Here is a 19,143-nt window from a genome sequence, read left to right as displayed (position 1 = left end):
GTAAACGGACCAACACCTCGGATCTCTCCTAAGAATTGCCACAACAAATTTTACTCCAGACTATGACGCACTAGCAAAAAAGGGAGACCAACAACACTGTTCTCACTGAAAATGAAGGGGAGGCTCTCAAGTTTGTTGTAAAAAAATGCATTTTGAATATGATTTGCACACAGCAGGGATTGAAACTAGCGACCATTCTCATTTTCAAACAATGCAGGATGCTCAAGGACATTGATGCACCACCTATTTGCGACTCATCTTAACCTGTAAAGTTCTTAAGGCTTACTTTAAGGAAGTGTTTCCCGTTTCCTCACCTCTGTTACCAGGTGTTTGTGAGTTAAAACTCTGCTCTGATTTTCAGATACCCCTCACCGTGTTGCTGTTTTGATTACTTTATTTGGATGTATGCTTTCACCGATTCTTCAAGATGATATATTTGGTCAGAATGTTTGCCGTTTGATGTGATCTCATAAGATAAACATCTTTCATTAATCTGACCTGCAGGCACTGAAGTGATGGAGACTTATTCATAATAACAGTGTCATATTTTGAGTGATGTGAGTCACCCCGCTCACTCTTTGTTCGAGCTTCTGCCCTCTGGGAAGAGGTACAGAAGCCTGCGCTCCTGCACCACCAGACTCTCAAACAGCTTCATACTCCAGGCTGTCAGGATCCTGAACTCGCTTCCCCGTTCTGCGTAGCGTCCTGTACTTTTACTGTCTGTATGCACACTGGCTTTTATTCGTTGTGTTATCTATTTATTTATTGTTTATTGTTACTCTTATTATTTATTGTTTGTGCCTTCTTGTTTTTTATATTGCGTCGTTTACTTGTATGTCTATCGTGTAATATGTCTTGTCACCGTGGGATAGGAAAAACGTAATTTCGATCTCTTTGTGTGTCTCGGCATGTGAAGATGTTGACAATAAAGCAGACTTTGACTTTGACTTTTTGATTTTATGAGAATCACTGATAGCAGTTTTTTAGTGAATTTTTTTTTTTTTTTTTTTTAATGCTGTTAATAAATGCATTTGTTTTCAAAAAAACTTGTTTGGAATATCCATGCTTTACTACCTACTAAAGGCCAAAATCTTTTATGCAATGACCTTTACAGGTCGCTTATATGACTTCACACAAAGCCTACGTCCATCTGCTCCTGGTTCGGCCCTCCGGTCCAAATTTAGAACTCAGTTCGGCCCGCGAGTCAAAAAGTTTGCCCACCCCTGTCTTAGACGCAAGTGAATATGAGGGACAGATGAACATGCACGTGCGCACGCACATGTGTGTTTTGTTGCTTTTCTAAACAAACACATCTCAAATATGCATATAAGCAAGGATGTCAACGGATGGATGGACAGAACAAGATTGAGGACCTTTGGTCTTCGCTTGTAAATTCTCTTGTTGGCCTGTTTGTTAGCTTTGTTGGTGGCTAACCGGTTATCCCACCCACATGGGTGTTGTCAGGTCACGTTTGAGCTCGCCAGTCTTCAATGCGCTGGTGTTCCCCATGCGCTAAATGACCTGCTAGCATCTCACAAACACGTGCTTTTCGCGTGTGTGCGTTTCAGATCAAGACGTGTCAGGTGTCGACAAAGTGCCGTCGGCAGGTGTTTGAGGAGCGGGGGTGGGCGGGGGGATTGGGGTAAGGTGCTGCAGCGCCTCCCATTAATCGAGCAAATTAACATTAGCCAGCATGCTAATTAACATGCAAGCTAATTAGGAAATAATTAAGACACAAAACTGGAGGAAACAAACGAGTCAGTGTGAGAGAGAACATGAAGGCTTTCCAACAAAATTGATCAAATGAATCCGAGCATCTGTTGTCCTCCATTCCTCCATCTAGAATACCACGTGACGCATACACTCTTCCAAAATAGTCAGGCAACATGAGGCGATCAGTTTGGAGACGTTACTTCCTCAAGTGTCGGCGGATTAACTTGATTAAATGGCGAAGGTGCAGGGGGTGGGGCATAGTTTGCTTTTGACATTTCCGCAGTCAATTAAACTTCAAGACAATGGATGGGCCTTTCTTTTTGCCGTTCTCTGGGGCGGCATCGCTGTCGTCGCCTTCATCCTCGTCATAATCAAACTCTCCGGTCAAAGCGGAATAATTGTCAATGAATATTTAACAAGGATTCTGATGGAGCGATAGGCATCCTTCCCCCCTCGCTCTCGCTCAGCTCGTGATGGCGCACGCACGCTCTCGCAGCGTGGCCAGCGGTGCGTTGCGCTGGATTACAAGGGGGGGGTCGTGATGATGAAGCACAGAATACACAATTAACTAAGGGCCTCGCACATACAGTAACCAGGCTGCGCTACGACAGGCTAGGCTAGGCTAGGCTAGGGTAAGCCAGGCGAGGGTGGACATTTTGAGTGGCAGTGACATTGAAATGAAGCGGGAGAGGTCGCCCGTGCAATCGCTTCTTGTAGATGACAAGCTGAGGGACGGCGACCCAGCCCAAATAATATTTCAAGGTGCTAAACAAGATGGTAACAGTTAGTGGCGGCAAAAATGACGAGGTGGCTTCTTACGAGAGCCAGCTGGGCAGAATGGGAAAATAACACATCCCTCCGTTCGGTCGCCAGGTGAGGAATGATCGCCAGATCCACAAACGGACCGCTCGCCAGTTACAGCCGAGACGCCTTTCGACGGACCGATGGGTTGCTTTGTCAGTTGTTGTGCGCTTGGGTGGCAATGATGCCGCAGATATCAAATTCATCATTAATCTTTTTTAGAGGAACTTGCTCACTTTTTAGTTTTACATTACTGATTGCTTCCTCAAAGCAACCAAAGACACTAGCAGATTGTCGGTGATGTACGATGAAACGCGCTGGCTCCCGTGAGGACCTTTTTGGTGTCCGTCGAATGACGCGTGCTCCCTCGGGACGCGTCCCTGGCGGCGTTCTCGAGTGGTGGCGAATCTGCCGCCCATGAGAACCCCTCATCTGCGCTGATTTCATGCGCCTCTCAGGTGCAAAGACACACGCACGCCTGCCTCCATCATCCCTTCATCCACTCATCCAACACGTCATTTCTTCTTTCCTCCTCAGTCGCTTCTACCATGTTTATGGAGCACCGACGTGCTAAGTTCTCCTGAAATGCAAACCAGAGCACAAGCGAGGGCACAAGCGAGGGCACAAGCGAGGGCACAAGCGAGGGCACAAACGTGGGTACCGCCCGCCTGCATCACGCTCCATCCGGCACGTCAACGGCGCTTTTCCAAAATGCAATCTGAATAGGAATAGCCACATCTTCATGACTCGTAGACACAACTACCCTTGCCGGAGTGCTCCGGGCCCTAGCCTCGGAAGCTCACGATGCAGCGGGCTCGCCGGGCAGCACATGCCGGAGAAGGAGTAAGCGGAGGCGGTGCGACCGGCGGCGGAAGCGCGGCTGTCGAGGTGGGCTAACGGCTAAGATGAAGGCTAACCCCTACAAACCGCCGCTTCCATCCATCTTCCTCTCCAACGTCCGCTCGCTGGATAATAAAATGGACCATCTACAACTGGAACTCTCTTCAAAGAGGGAGGTTAGAGACTGCTGCGCTTTCATCCTGACTGAGACATGGCTGAACTCATCGATTCCGGACTCCGCCGTTAGCCTGGAGGGGCTAGCTACATTCCGCGCCGACAGAAACAGCGAACTAAGCGGTAAATCCCGAGGAGGAGAGCTGTGTGTCTACATCAACAACAGCTGGTGTAAAAATGCTAGATCTGTCGCCAGCTTCTGCTCTTCGGACATCGAGCTTTTGACTGTCAACTGCAGACCCTTCTACCTGCCCAGGGAGTTTACTGTTGTTAGCATCACGGCCGTGTATGTCCCTCCTAGCGCTAATACTAATAAGGCCATGAGCGTTCTCTATCGAACAATCAGTGAGCTGCAATCCACGCACACAGAGGGTGTTTTCATCATTGCTGGGGACTTTAACCAAGCTAACATGAAAACTATTCTCCCTCATTTTTACCAACACGTGGATTTTCCAACTCGGGGAGAGAACACTCTGGACTTGGTTTATACAAATATAAAAGATGCATTCAGAGCAGCCCCCCGCCCCCACCTCGGCTCTTCAGACCACCTATCTGTAAAGCTAATCCCTGCTTACAGGCCCCTGCTGATCAGAGCAAAACCTACAGTGAAGCAGGTGAGGGTGTGGTCTGAGGGGGCCATGGAGGTGCTCCAGGACTGCTTTGAGTGCTCTGACTGGGACATGTTCAGATCAGCAGCAACATATGACAATCAGGTCGACATTGATGAGTACGCCATGACTGTGTCAGCCTACATCTACAAATGCGCCGAGGACGTCAGTACCACTAAGAACATCATCACCCGAGCCAACCAACGACCCTGGATGACTGAGGAGGTTCGTCATACGCTGCGAGCACGGAACACTGCCTTCAAGTCTGGCGACAAGAAGGCACTGAGGACAGTGAGAGCTAACTTGAACCGTGCCATAAGGTTAGCGAAGCGAAGCCACAGTCGAAAAATACAGGATTTTTTCCACGACGCTAATAACACCAGGAGCATGTGGCAAGGCATACGGGCGATTACTGACTACAACCTACCCTCCCCTCCGGTGGGTGAGGTTGATGCTGACTTCCTGAATGGTCTGAACAACTTCTTTGGGCGGTTTGAGGCACTGAACGGCACTCCGGCAGTTAAATCTGTTCCCCATCAGGATGAGGAGGCACTCTGCCTTGACTCAGCCGACGTGTTGAAGACTCTGAAGAGAGTCAACCCACGTAAGGCCCCAGGCCCTGATAGCATACCTGGGTGGGTGTTAAAGGAATGTGCAGGTCAGCTGGCTGGTGTCATCACAGACATTTTTAACATCTCGCTGGGCCAAGCCACAGTGCCTGTATGCTTCAAGGCTGCCTCCATCATTCCGGTGCCAAAGAAACCTCAAATCACCTCATTCAATGACTACAGACCTGTGGCGCAGACTCCCATCATGATGAAGTGCTTCGAAAAGCTGGTCAAAGACCAATTTGTCTCCAGACTCCCGCCGACATTCAACCCGTTCCAGTTTGCCTACCGGAAGAATCGCTCTACTGAGGATGCCATCTCCTCCGTTCTTCACCTGAGCCTGGCTAACCTGGAGGAGAGGAACACCCACGTGCGGTTGCTGTTCCTGGACTTCAGTTCAGCGTTTAACACCATCATTCCACAGCATCTAGTGGGAAAACTGGAACGCCTGGGCTTCGGCACCCCCCTTCGGAACTGGCTGCTAGACTTCCTCACCAACAGACCTCAGTCAGTCCGGGTCGGACAGAACACCTCAGATGTCATCACCGTCAGCACAGGCTCCCCTCAGGGCTGCGTCCTGAGCCCCCTGCTGTTCACCCTGATGACACACGACTGCGTCCCCAGGTTCACCACCAATCACATTGTGAAGTTTGCAGACGACACAACGGTGGTGGGCCTCATCAGCGATAACGACGACCTGGACTATAGGGAGGAGGTGGAGCAGTTGGTGGGCTGGTGCAGAGACAATGGCCTGATCCTGAATGCGGAGAAGACGAAGGAGATCATCGTCGACTTCAGGAAGAACCAGCCGCACCACGCTCCACTGATCATCAACAGCTCAGATGTGGTGGTCAGCAGCACTAAATTCCTGGGGGTCCACATCACAGACGACCTCACCTGGACTGGGACCACCACGACACTGGTCAAGATGGCACAGAAGCGATTGTACTACCTGCGGAGGATGAGGAGAGCCCACCTGCCCCCACCCATCATGAGGACGTTCTACCGAAGCACCATAGAGAGCATTCTGACCAGCTGTCTCTCGGTGTGGTGTGGGGGTTGCAGCACCTCCGATTGGAAGAACGTAATGAGAGTGGTGAGGACAGCAGAGAGGATCATCGGGGCTCCTCTTCCCTCCATTCAGGACTTGTCATCCCAGCGCTGCGTGTCCCGAGCCCGAAATATTATTAGTGACCCATCACACCCCCACCAAGGATTGTTCTCCCTGCTACCCTCTGGGAAGAGGTTTCGCAGCATCCGCTGCAGGTCTACCAGGTTCTGCAATAGTTTTTTCCCTACTGTCGTCAGACTGTTGAACAGTCAGCCTAGCATTCCCCTGCGCACTTTGTAAATACTGTTTTTGTTTCCTTCATTGCTGCACTTCATATTTGTCTTATTTATCTTATCTTATTTCATATTTATATAGAAATGTCACTTTTTATCCAGCCGAAATGTCATTCCTTTGTTGAGAGCCGTATGCAACGTAATTTCGTTTTGTGTGCACTGAGTGTTTACAAAATGACAATAAAGTCTGTCTAAGTCTAAGTTCATCTATGCCCTTATGCCAGGGGTGGGCAAACTACGGCCCGCGGGCCACATCCGGCCCACGGGACCGTTTAATCCGGCCCGCCGACCCTGAACAAATTGTATTATTAAACTTTTTTTTTTTTTGGTCATTTTGCCTGCAATGACTGCGTTTCCCCAGTAGATGGCGAAGCGCTCGCCTGCGCATTCACTACCGGAAGCCGTGTCAGAAAGCTTGGCGCACACTCACAAGTGCGTGTACGTACTCAGTAGTACGGACATGGCGCACTCTCGCTCTATTCGTATCAGTCCCGAATTTAGATCGTGGGCTGTGACATCTGCATTCTTGTAATTCGCGCGCTGAGCTTTCAGATGCAGTTTTGCGCTAAAGCCGCCCACAAACCTTCCCCTGGAATCCTTCCATTAAAATGAGTCGCCCAAGGAAAAGCAGTGCCGAGCGTTTAAAAGAGAGTGGCCAATTTGGCTCGACGTACGCGACGTGACGTTCAGCCACATCAACATCAACCCATCACAGATCGAGGTAAACGGACCAACACCTCGGATCTCTCCTAAGAATTGCCACAACAAATTTTACTCCAGACTATGACGCACTAGCAAAAAAGGGAGACCAACAACACTGTTCCCACTGAAAATGAACGGGAGGCTCTCAAGTTTATTGTAAAAAAATGCATTTTGAATATGATTTGTACACATAGCAGGGATTGAAACTAGCGACCATTCTCATTTTCAAACAATGCAGGATGCTCAAGGACATTGATGCACCACCTATTTGCGACTAATCTTAACCTGTAAAGTTCTTAAGGCTTACTTTAAGGAAGTGTTTCCCGTTTCCTCACCTCTGTTACCAAGTGTTTGTGAGTTAAAACTCTGCTCTGATTTTCAGATACCCCTCACCGTGTTGCTGTTTTGATGACTTTATTTGGATGTATGCTTTCACCGATTCTTCAAGATGATATATTTGGTCAGAATGTTTGCCGTTTGATGTGATCTCATAAGATAAACATCTTTCATTAATCTGACCTGCAGGCACTGAAGTGATGGAGACTGTTATTCATAATAACAGTGTCGTATTTTATGAGAATCAGCAGTTTTTTAGTGAATTATTATTAAAAAAAATTTAATGCTGTTAATAAATGCATTTGTTTTCAAAAAACTTGTTTGGAATATCCATGCTTTACTACCTACTAAAGGCCAAAATCTTTTATGCAATGACCTTTACAGGTCGCTTATATGACTTCACACAAAGCCTACGTCCATCTGCTCCTGGTTCGGCCCTCCGGTCCAAATTTAGAACCCAGTCCGGCCCGCGAGTCAAAAAGTTTGCCCACCCCTGCCTTATGCTGAGTCTGGGAGCCGAGATGACATCGGCATCACCCATCCCTCCATCCATTTCAATTAAATTGTCTTTGTCCATCCATCCATCCATTATAGACTTTTGACTTGTTAGCTTATGGAACATGTAGATTTGGTTGGCTTTCTAAAAGTGTGCAAATCAACCGTCGTGTGCCAGCGAGCAAGCGTGTGTGAATACAAAGAAGTGAAACAAGGTTGAAATGTGGTTTTGATTGGCTTTGAGAGCGGCGGGGGGTGGGGGTTGGGGCGAGGACGACGAGGGGGAGTTGTAATTGAGTCATCAGGACGACGCGTGTGTGTGTCCGTCCGCATTGGCGTGCGCAAATGTTTACATCTACAAGCGAGTGTGTGTGTGCGTGCGTTTGTGCGTGTGAGTTGAATTATTTCTCCACACTCCCTAATGAAAAATAGATGGAAGCCAATGTTCCACACATGCACACAGAGGCGTTGGTGTGGACTGAGCCAAACTCTGTTTTTCTCAAAGCACCTCCCTCTTTTTTTTGCAAATTGGATTCGGGCAAGGGCTTGGCAGACGGTCGTTGTGCCCGGCCCGGCCCAGCCCAGCTGCTCCCAATTTAGGCTTCGTGTTCCGACGGTGAGAGTCGGGACGCTTTGCGGGATCCATCGTCAACTTGGGGTTGCGTCAGCTATATGACTCAATGATGTCACGTCGAGTTGGCTTCAAGGGGAGCCCGAGTCTAAACGGGCCCTTCGGACAGAATTGTTTTGCGAGGTCCGAATGACACTTTTTAGTGTCATGGCTGCTTTTAATTCAAGCGTGTCGCGTCGCGGCAAATGTTACTCTCAAAGTCAAGCGTGACTAAATTCATCTTTTGAAAAAAAGTTTTGTTTGCGTGACACGATTTGAACATGATGTTTTATGCATGGCCTTCTCGTATTCATTTGCGTGTCTGCGCGTGGATACCTGCGCTGTTGCCGCCAGCACATGCCATACATCACACGTGACGGCGACTTTGCCGCCGCGTGCGGATTAACAGCAACACGGAGCTCCAAGATTAATCTTAAATGATGGAAAGTGAAGTGCCAGCGTCTGATTGGTTGTTGCAGGTATCAGCCAGGAGTCCGACGGGCCCTAATTTGGTTTTTGGGAGATTGCAATAACCTCAGGACATTACTGTAATGAGTCGCACGCAAACAATCTTGACGCTCTTTTCGCTTTATCCCCACTTGGAAGTCAACTCAGTCCCGTTTGAAGTTCATACTTAACTGTATCTGTCTCTCTCGCTCTCACACACACACAAACACAGAGTCACTCACGTGCGCGCACACAGTCGTTGTGGTCTGTGGGGTGAAATAGATGCCGAGGACATCATGCTGTCTTAACCAGGTGCACTGATAAGCGTGTACACGCATGGGCACGAGCACAGCTCAGGCTGTGGGATCACTTTTCCTTCAATATTTGCTGCCCTCCATCAACAAAGACACACTAAACAGTGCACCATTGAACAAAAGCTAGACATCAAGTTTGTGTGTCTTTTTTGTGTGTGTTGCAATATGAGCCATCACGCACCCCTGCTTGTCGTCTTCTTGGGAGGAGCCATTGCTCTCCTCTCAGAAGGCCGAGCACATCCCTTCCCCTTGCCAGACAAATCCCACTAAGCTGTTGAATATGAGGCCGCTGCGGCTACCAAACACCTCACTCGCTTACTCGCTCTCACGCAACCTTTACCGCCGTCTTCAATATGCAACAAAACACAGCAGATGTTACTCGGCAATGGTCGCGCATGCACGGCAAATCCTTCAAATGTGGCGACACGCTGCCGATGGGTTGCGTATGCGTGCTAATCCCCACGCCGGTGGTCTTGTAGGAGCGCTCTACTTGCCGACATGAGTGTATCTTCTCCTAGGCGCCTAATACTACAACCCCGACTGTGATATTTCCTGACATTTACATGAATCGGAGCAATGCGGGCAGAGATGCAAGCGCGACGCCGAGAGCCGAGGAAGGAACAATTTGGTGGCTGGGCCATTATTAAGATTGTAGATGGACGGACGGAGAGCTGACTGCTAGTGGCTTGATGAACTGAGGAGTGTTCCTCCTTTAATTGAGTTGATCCTCGTGTGTACGCGTCGGGAGGCTTCTGCGTGTCGCGTACAACGCGAGATGTAGCGATGCAAGTCGTCGGATCATTTTTCGATCTCAAAGGCGCTTTGATAATTTCCAATATTGACCGCGAGTCGACCACGGCGCCGCTGTTCCGTCGAGGTCACGTTCAATACACACCGCGTGAGACATGAGGCCAAGACAACGATGAGGACGCAAATGGTAAGGCCCTGCATCTGGCAAAACTAAACAAAAGCACGTTGGCAAGGGCGGCGTTCTTACCCGCAGGTCGTCGTCTCGCTGCAACGGACCAGCGTGCTGCAGCAGGCGCGCAGAAACCTGGCGCAGGGCACGCAGCATCCAAGCGTGCTGGCGGCGGATCTGAAGCTGGAGCTGGTCCCACTGACCCGAGACCATGTGCAGGATGCCGCGCAGTTCTGAGGGCAAAAAAGGAACATCAACGCCATCAAGGTTCACCCAAATATAACTCTCATTAATGCACTATGAGCATGTACCTGATTGCTGGGCAGGTATGATGGCGAGCAATGCCCTCCCATCCTCCATGATGCGCTCTTGCAGTGTGCTGTGGCTGTCCACGTTGACTTTGAACGTCTGCAAACACATCGTACAAGAGGCTGCTGTCCACATTCAGAGGGACAAAACGGGCAGAGATAATGGACGCATGGTTACTCAACGGGCAAGGCGCCAAATCCTGCACCAACTTCTGCTAAATGGGCTGTTGCTTGTCTGGCGCTTTTCTACCTTTGGTGCACTTCATGGTGCAGCGGGCACCATCGCCAAGACGCTCGATCCCGTCAGCGAGTTGACGACAAAAGTGAGTGTAGCGCGTAACGACAGAGTCAACGAGTCAACTGAATCAAACGAGCTGCTCGTCCCTTGTGCCGCGCTTTCAACAAACAACTGGCCAAAGGAAATTGCGATCGACGACACCGCTGGCGTGTGCGTCAAACACGACATCAAGTGATAAACAGGCAACTAAGCACGCTGGCGCACGCTAACAACTACAAAGTGTGAGTGTGACTATCAGACACGCGCAGTGACACAGTGTGGTGCCGCAAAGCGCTACTAGCCGTTTAGCTAGGTGCGTAAAATTTCGTTTGCTTCCGAGACACGCGCGCCGATCCTAATTGAAGCTAACCTTCGCTAACGGGGTGTGCTGCTGAAACACGCAACACGCGGGGGACACGCAACAAGCGAGCACCTAAACACATGCGCACGGCTAAACAAGCATCCACATAAGCCAAGTGTGTGTGTGCGTGTGTGCGTGTGTGTGTGTGTGTGCGCGTGTGCGTGATGTTCTGCTGCGTTAATAGATGCTCATTTGGAAGTCTGTCCAGGAACATGCAAATGTATGCAAATAGTTGTGTGTGTGCGCGCATGTGTGTGTGTCGAAAACAGGGCTGTTTGTATCTATTTTCTTTAAACAATGCAAATAAAATGTTTTTTGCGTTTCGAATTTTGCATGACGAATGTTTGGTGTCGCTTCGGCGTGGGTCCGGATGTGTGTAGCTGATTGTTGTCTGTTTTTCTTTTTCCCTAGAAAATCAAGTAAAATCAAGAGCGACAGCGTTGTCAGTGCTTGTGTGCGTTCAGGCGGTCCTTTAAATAGGCGGATCAAATGTGCCATTAAAAAAAGAAGAGAAGGTAGAGGAACGTGATGCAAATTGGAGGAGAGTGAGACGAGTGATCAGGAAAGATGAGACGCAGCAGTGTGTGCAAAAGGGGGGAATGACCATCCACAAGAAGGAGAAGACAAGAAAGAAGAAAATCACCACTGAAAGGTTGATGAAAAGGGCAAAGAAATGCATCCTTCGATTCGAAACTTGATCGCATTAGACAAAATGATAAGATGAGAAAAGCAAGAAGCTGATGACGACGAGTCGTCCGAAATCATTTCTTGGAAATTGTACTCTTTTGTTGAGTTCCGATTTGCACAACGCTCAGGTTGTCATGCTGAGTATCGTCTTCACGGGATGGAAATGAAAACACGTTTGGATGGTTTGGATTGGATCCCATTCAATGATTCATCAACAAAATGCAAACCAGTTCATCGGTCGATGCAGCCCGAGACTTTTGTCTTTGTTCTTCAAAAATGCTTGCGATTCAACTTTGCAGATTCTCTGCTTGAGTTGATTTGCCACGAGAGGCTGCGGGAAATATTTTCTTTTCTTTTCATGAGCTGACCTTGGCGATTGCGTCTGAGCAGCCTCACAAATGTGTGCGCGAGTGCGTGCGTGCTGACCAAGTGGGTGTCCAAGTAGCTCTTGAGCGCGTCCAAGCGGGCGGCGGGTGGCGCCCAGTTGCTGGTGCTCTCCAGCGCTTCCTGCAGCCAGCCGATGAACCCGTCCAGCCGTCGCATGAACTCCTGAGAACAACCAGTGTCACAATTTCACTGTGAGCAAGCAGTGGGCTCTCGAGCATCAAAACCAGAAGAGTTGATAGACGCGCAGCGCCACCTGCTGGCTGACTTGAGAAGAGGCAGCACGCTCGTGTTAGCAGGCACAAAACGAGCAGAACCTTCATCCCGTGATTGAAACGACTCACGCCAATTGAAATGTTTGCAAGTACAAAAGTGACAGAAATTTTGTTGAGGATTTTTGCGAGATGCTCAAGTGCTCTTGTACGTGCCTATCTATTTTGACCAAGTGCAAAGGAGTAAGCTAAAATGGCTCAATTAAATTGCTCATGCACAGATGCAGCAGGGGAAGTAAAAGAAAAAAGACGACAGGCGGCCAATTCCCCATTTTGTTGCTTTGGACATGTTTTGTTTTTTTTTTGCTCAAGCGGGTCAATTCGCTTCATCGGATTTTGAGCTTTTTGTTTTGATCTTGGCTTGTTTTTTCACTGCCCATTTTCTCCCTTCCGTCCAAGGCAAACAAGATGACGTTGAGAATGCTCATTATCAGAGTGATTGCAAATCCTTTAGCAGCAAGAAAACTGTCAAAGAGTGTGGCATTTGCTTGAGCACAGCACACCCGAGCGCCGGCCCTGCTCAACTCAAGGGCTCAAAGGAGAAAGTGAGTTTCTTCTGAAGAGACAAGTCACACGGCAAAGAAATGTAGAGGAACTTCTCAATATGAAGGAGTCGCAAATGAAAATCGGTGAGCGAGTGAGCACGCTCTCATTCGAGATGCAGCAAATCTTCGGCGTTTTGACATTTGGCCATATTCGATAGGACGGATATGAGCGATTAGTGCACGGCCTTGTCGAGCAGGTGACTCCCAATCAATGGTGACCTTTGCGGCCGACACGGATGACGAATGATGCCCCCATCCATCACGAACATTACCGTCGTCTTTTTGAAACCAAATTGCCATGTGTGTCTTTGGAATGTGGGAGGAAACCCCACGCAGGCACAGGGAGAACATGCAAACAATCATACAATTTGACAATAATGATAATATCGAGCTTTGTCCCGGTTGGGTTGCTGACCTCCATCTTGTTCCACACGCCTGGATTTCTGTACTGGCCCGTGTCCTCCAGAAGCCGCCGCGTCAGAGTGGCGGTCCCTCGTCTATCCGGCGCAGGCTCCCGCCCTTCTTCAGACAGTGGCTCGCTTAGTTGGCCTGACTGAATGCTTTCATCTAGTGAGTCGCTGGAGGAGGCAGGGCTAAGGCGGCCCAGGGGGTCGTGCCCGACCGGACCCTGGAGGATGGAGGGAGGGGTCGGCAAGACCTGATTAGACTTAATTTGACAAATTCGCAAATTCTTCACTGTTCTTCTTTTCTTTTTTGATGGATGTCAATATTCATGTCATGGAAATTGCCTAACAAGTTTAGCAACGGAACAAATTCCACTCCAAAGTCCAGCAAAAAGCATACCAGCGGTGGAGAAGGAACGTCTTCTCCACTCTCAGTCGAATCCCAGGCATCCTGGTTGAGTTCAGTCAAATCCCAGTCGTCCACGTCCTGCAAAGCGCCGGGGCCAAGCTCTTCGGCACTGGGTCCCTGCAACAACAGAATCAATCAAATCAATTGAGGATAATGGAAAAGAGCATCAGGATAAGAAACGTCCACACACCAGCGCCTGAGACAGACTCTCCAGGTTGAGGGCCAAAAGTTCAGTCTTGTGGATCTGAGCGGGTAGCGCCAGGAACTCGTCAGAGCCGTACCAGTGCTCCTTGTCTGGACTGGCCTCTGAGGATGCCCGCAGCTCCTCCTGGTGGTGGTGGTGGTGGTGGTGGTGGTGGTGGGGGGGGGGGGGGGGGGTGTCGTGAGTGATCCACAGAGCCAAAGACAGACCACTCAGAAATAAACCGTCGCTCACCTTTGCTCTGGGCTCCGAGGACAGGACCCAATCCCCAATGGGGGACAGCGCCGAGCAATCAGAGTCACCGTGAGGGTCCACACTGTTTCTCTGCGGAAGCGGGGAGACTTCCAAAAGCCTCTTGTTTGCCATTGCGCCAGCTCGTCGGATGCTGCCGAAGTCTACGACCTTACGAAAGGCGATGGGATGAAACCTGGCGCACGGCAGCAGATGACAAACACATTTGGAATCTGCAAGGGATACTAACCTTCAGGTGCTGGACATCTTCTGAAGTATTTTCGGGACAAACGGAGTCCAGCTCCAGCCAGAGCTCGGAGCGTTCTGGCACTACCAGAGGATCCACCCGAGAATCCATCTGAGGATCCACCCGAGGATCCATTCGAGGATGCCCCAGAGGATCCACCAGTGGATCCACCAGAGGATCCACCAGAGGATCCATCAGAAGATCCATGAGAGGATGAAGCCGGGCCTGGATTTGTAGTTCAGAGAGCCCGCTGTCGTCCAAGATCAGCACGGCTCTCTTTGACTTTGCAGCCTCGCTTGGATGGGCTCCCGGGTCGTGGTGCTTTGGCCGTTGGGATTCCTGCTTCTTTTGCACGTCGGCTGTGGCGACCTCCTCGGACTCCGGGGCAGCGTCCGTCTTATGCTTTTCCCGGGACTCGGGCTCGTTGTAGTCGCTGAGTTCGTAGGCCGTGATGCCACAGTCCAGAGAGAAGTAGTCCTGACTGCAGCGGATGGTCAGCCGACCGCAATCGTCCACGTCGGTCAGGGCGTCAAGGCGCCGAGTCTGAAGGATGAGAGCAACTCGGTGAGGACCAGAAGGTGGCGGGCGAACCGCCGAGCTTGCATTTTGACACCATTGGTTCACAACATAGCGCCTCTTCTCAGCCACTTTTTACCATGGTTCATTTTGTTTGAATAAGTCCTTCCTTCATGGACATGCCACCTCAACCTTTTCTGTCCATGCCTCCTCTCTTGTGCTCCAAACTTTTGGATGTTCCCAATGACATCTGATAAGTGCATGTTTGTGACTGTCGGACGCACCTGGTTTTGGTCCTGGTCCTGGCTGAAGGCCTGCAGAATGTCGGTCTGCCTGGTGAAGTTTCCGTTGGGGTCCTGCAGACCCCGAAGGAGACGCTCCCTTAGAACCAGAACGGAAACCCGCAGCTGGTGCCACAGAAGCTGCACAGTCCTGAGCGCACACGGACAAGAGGCATCAGAGGCTGGGGGGGAGGGGCAGTCGGGGGGAGTCGCTCACCTGATGTCCACTATGATGTTAACAGAGTATGACAGAAGCTTGAGCGACAACTCTGTCTCCAGAAGAGCGTGGATCTGCTCCACGTGGTCAGAGATGTCCTCGCAGATGTCCTGAATGAGACAAACGCGAGGGTAAACGGTCGGACATCACGAGCATGCATGCTGCGGAACCGTCCACGTGAGCGTATGAGTGTGCGCTATGTTCCCAAATCAAAGGGTGGCTCACTTTGGCATGGACTTGCTTCCCGCTTTCAGGCAAGCAGACGTGCAGCGAACACGCAGCGGTGTTGAGATTCGCTCTCATTTTGATATGGCCAACTCAGAAACCAGAATCAAAGGCGAGGTGAGGCTCACTGTCCTCATGAATTTCTGGCTGAGTGCCAAGCGGGTAAAAATACTGCGGCAGGCAGGCGAGCACCAAAATTAGATGACCTTTGCGGCCACATGAGTCAAGCCAGCCCGGGATGTGGGTCACGGAAGTCCGGGGAACCCAGACCGGCGCCAGACGCCTTTCGAGTGCCTTCCTTTATGTGCTGAGAAGACCAGCCAATCGCATCTTTCCTCTGCGTCTCCTCAGCCTGGCCTGGCGTTGCTCAGGGTCAAACCAATTTGGAGGCTACGACGGCATCAAACGAAAGCATCAAAGCCTCGCGTGCCAGGGGCCGGCACGCTTGACGGAGAACAAACATTAAAACAACCCACCGGGACGTCAAGAACCGCCCAATCCCTTTCAATGAAGAGCAAGTCTCTCCTTTCCATCGCAACTCATTTGTAGGATCTCATATCTGCTGGCTGCTAATCACATCACGTACGCACACGCATTTGCATGCCCACGGCATTGGTGAGGCGGGCGGACTTCAGGTCCGATCGCCGTCCTCCTTGTCAACATCAAAGACAGCCGTCGTTTCAGCCAATAAGCTTCAAACCGCCAACCGCTTCAAAGGCAGCAAGCCCAGGGTTGAATTTGGAAGAATTTGGAAATTTGACTTTAGCAGCGGCAACGTGGTGCCAAAGCCAAAACGCAGAAACTCGGCTCAACAGCGGACCACAAAAACTAACTAACATGGTGCATCGTGATGTTTGTGAAAGGAAGTCAAACCAACAAGATTTGCTGCCGTCGCCGTCAACTGACATCACACACGGGAGTTTTACACAGAGCATTTTTCATTTGATAAAAAATCGAATTCCAAAACTAACCCAAACTTAACATTTTCAAATGCGAGCAATATCCAGATCGCATGGCTTGTGCGTGCGCGCACACATACATACATGCATACACACACACACACATGCACAGATGAGTGTCGAAAGAATGCAATCCCCGTTGTGATGTGCCTCAGGAATTTCCAAAGGCCAATCGCACCTTTCTTTGTTCCCAGCGTAACCGTAGCAACCAGGCTCCATACTGACAAGATATGTCAGGTAAGGTGTTGTGACCTCATCCCATAGTCCATTCAACGACTCCTTCCAATCCGCGTTTCTTACCGTGAGCGTGTTTCTTTTTTGTGTCGTCGAAAATGAGAAGTTGCCACCACGTTGCAAACTTGCAGAGCACGTGCCCGCCGTGCACTCACTCCGTGTTACAGTCTGTGCGTGCTGACCTGCTTCTTCTATTGTGTGTGTGTGCGTGTCTGTGTGTGTGTGTGGGGGGGGGGGGGGGGTAGGGGGGGGGGGGGGCAACAGTTGCAAGTTATTTTGGGACCCGTCTCACCCAGACACCCCTCCAATGCGAATACACATTGTAACAACAAACTCTGCAGCGCTCTCTCGCACTCACTCACACACAATGTATCGGAACACAACAATACACACGCAAACACAGTCACATATGAGTACAATACACACACAAAGCCTTACACGATGTAGCACAACACCGTAAAAGAGACACTATTGTGACGACTACACACCACACAACAGCGGCAAGGACACAAGCGTCTGCGCACACGCACAGACAAAGACAGACTGTGACGCAGCGTGCAAGTTGTGGAGTAAGCGAGGTTAGGAAGTGAAGGACATAATCTTTGACGTTGAAAGTGTTCCTATTGTTGCTGCGTCACCGCGCGTTCCCTTGCCCTCTCAGAGCGACCGCGACTTTCCTCATGCAGCTGTTGGAACGAGCAAAGGCATTTCATTCAAACGACCACCAAGCGGCGCCATATGAACGTAAGAGCGCTGGTCAACTCAACTCTTTGCATTTTGTTCTCTCGGTCGCGATGATGATTGTTATAGCAAAATTCAAAGCGTACACGAAGCGCCAAAGCAAAATGCCTTTTCGTGATGACTTTCTATCCGTGCTTTGCTGCTTTTCTCAGTGCATATGAAAGACGGGGCGCCGCCTTGTAGCCTGCGAGCTTCACCGAGCGGTTTCTACTCCCTGACCAGCAGGCAGCGCCAAACAGCCAATCTGGCCTTAGTCGCGTAGCGTCACACTTTTTGTCGGTTCTCCACGTTGCGCTGGATCAACTGACCAAATCCCAAAGGCGCTTTCCAACATGTTTGCATGAGGACAGTCCAGAGAGTTATGAAGCCGGTTTACCTTGAGCTGCAGCAGATGCGCGTCCACGTGTCTGTTGTCGCCGTCTTGCGCCACCGAGCGCGTCAGTCGCGTCACGTGGGCGCCGCTGGTGCGAAGCCACGCCTCCGTCTGCGGCAGGTGGAGCAGCACCTGCCAGTCGGCACACGCCTGCACGGGCGGTGGGCGCCTCTCGGCGGGCCTGCGGGAAAAAGGGTAGGGTCAGCACCATCATCATCGCTACCTTTACCTTGGTAAATTGCTATAGCATTGCCTTCTTCATCATCATCATCATCATGGCTGCCTTCACTATTTTTTCCTTCATCATCCTTATCTTCACATCCTCCTCATCGCATTCTTTTTCATCTCCCTCCTCCTCGTCATCACGACCACTACCTTCATTTTCATCATCATCAGGAGGCTACAGTTATCGTCATCGCCCTCATCCCCTCGAGTCTTGTTTACCTGTGGGCGACGTCGGCCGCCGCGGGGCTCACTAACCACAGGTCTCCCTGGTCCGGAGTGGGTGTGGCCACGGTGCGCATTGGGGATGGCGTCTCTGGGCTCAAAGGCGACAAGGCCACCGCGCTCATGGTGACAAAGAGGACGATGTGACTGACGGCGGCAAGGACGGATCGTGATCATGGGCGGGGCCTGCAGCGACACAAACTGCCGAGAGTGAGCGGGCACGGCGAAATGGGCCAACACACCACGTCACAGATAAATGACGTGCTACTGTCGCTTCAGTCCAATCCTTTCAAGGGAGGATTTGGAATGAAAGCATTTATCGGGGTGGGGCGTCGCCAAGCGGTCTCAGGTGACATCGCTGTCATCTCAAAAACAGCCACACACACGCACGCGTGAGATCTCGCAAAAGGACACACAGCAGCGACAGGAAAATGATGACGTTTCACAGTCAAGCGAATTTCGGCCCTGACCTTGCGACTCGCCAAACGCATCTCGGCGTGACATCACACAAGCACGGCGACGCCCACAACAGAGACCGGCTCCACAAAAATGGTCCGTGAGCTCAGCCAAAATCGTGACCGCTGATGCTTCAACGGCATCTTTTTGCTGGACATCGTATGATATCAACCCCTCAAGCCACGCCCTGACGCTCGGCTGCGGCAAGTAAACAAAGCACAAGCAGCCATTTTGTGTCCTCCATCCTGACCTCTGCTGAACTGAATTTCCCACTCGGCTTCCGTTGCCTCTTGTTTCTGACACCCCTGAGGTGGGCTAGGCTAGGCTAGGCTTGGCTAGACTAAGCTAATCTATGAGAGAATGACATGACCCAATTGTCTCCAATTGATGACATTCTTGGTCCTACTCATGACTTCATCTGGGATGTTCAGATTTTGTGTCGTTGATTCTGTTCAT

At 50.4% G+C, this 19,143-nt stretch overlaps 1 protein-coding gene across 1 annotated transcript in view; it reads right to left on the bottom strand.

The window, feature by feature from the left end:
* The window catches only part of akap6 (A kinase (PRKA) anchor protein 6), a 41,645-nt gene extending 23,289 nt beyond the window's left edge, over positions 1–18,356 (bottom strand). Inside the window, exons 1-13 of the mRNA XM_061301930.1 lie at positions 18,229–18,356; positions 17,788–17,965; positions 16,615–16,656; positions 15,253–15,362; positions 15,039–15,186; positions 14,242–14,781; positions 13,995–14,162; positions 13,749–13,886; positions 13,550–13,675; positions 13,161–13,373; positions 11,971–12,093; positions 10,223–10,319; positions 9,990–10,144 (exon numbers count right to left, since the gene is read on the bottom strand). Coding sequence (XP_061157914.1) covers positions 9,990–10,144; positions 10,223–10,319; positions 11,971–12,093; positions 13,161–13,373; positions 13,550–13,675; positions 13,749–13,886; positions 13,995–14,162; positions 14,242–14,781; positions 15,039–15,186; positions 15,253–15,362; positions 16,615–16,656; positions 17,788–17,965; positions 18,229–18,356 — 2,166 coding nt within the window. The remainder of the gene's footprint in view (positions 1–9,989; positions 10,145–10,222; positions 10,320–11,970; positions 12,094–13,160; positions 13,374–13,549; positions 13,676–13,748; positions 13,887–13,994; positions 14,163–14,241; positions 14,782–15,038; positions 15,187–15,252; positions 15,363–16,614; positions 16,657–17,787; positions 17,966–18,228) is intronic.
* Between the last annotated feature and the right edge of the window lie 787 nt (positions 18,357–19,143).

This window comes from Syngnathus typhle, linkage group LG16 (genome assembly GCF_033458585.1).
Source record: "Syngnathus typhle isolate RoL2023-S1 ecotype Sweden linkage group LG16, RoL_Styp_1.0, whole genome shotgun sequence".
In the NCBI taxonomy this organism is placed as follows: Eukaryota; Metazoa; Chordata; class Actinopteri; order Syngnathiformes; family Syngnathidae; genus Syngnathus; species Syngnathus typhle.
Note: the sequence above shows the minus strand (reverse complement) of the source record. Positions and strands in the feature narration are given on the sequence as shown.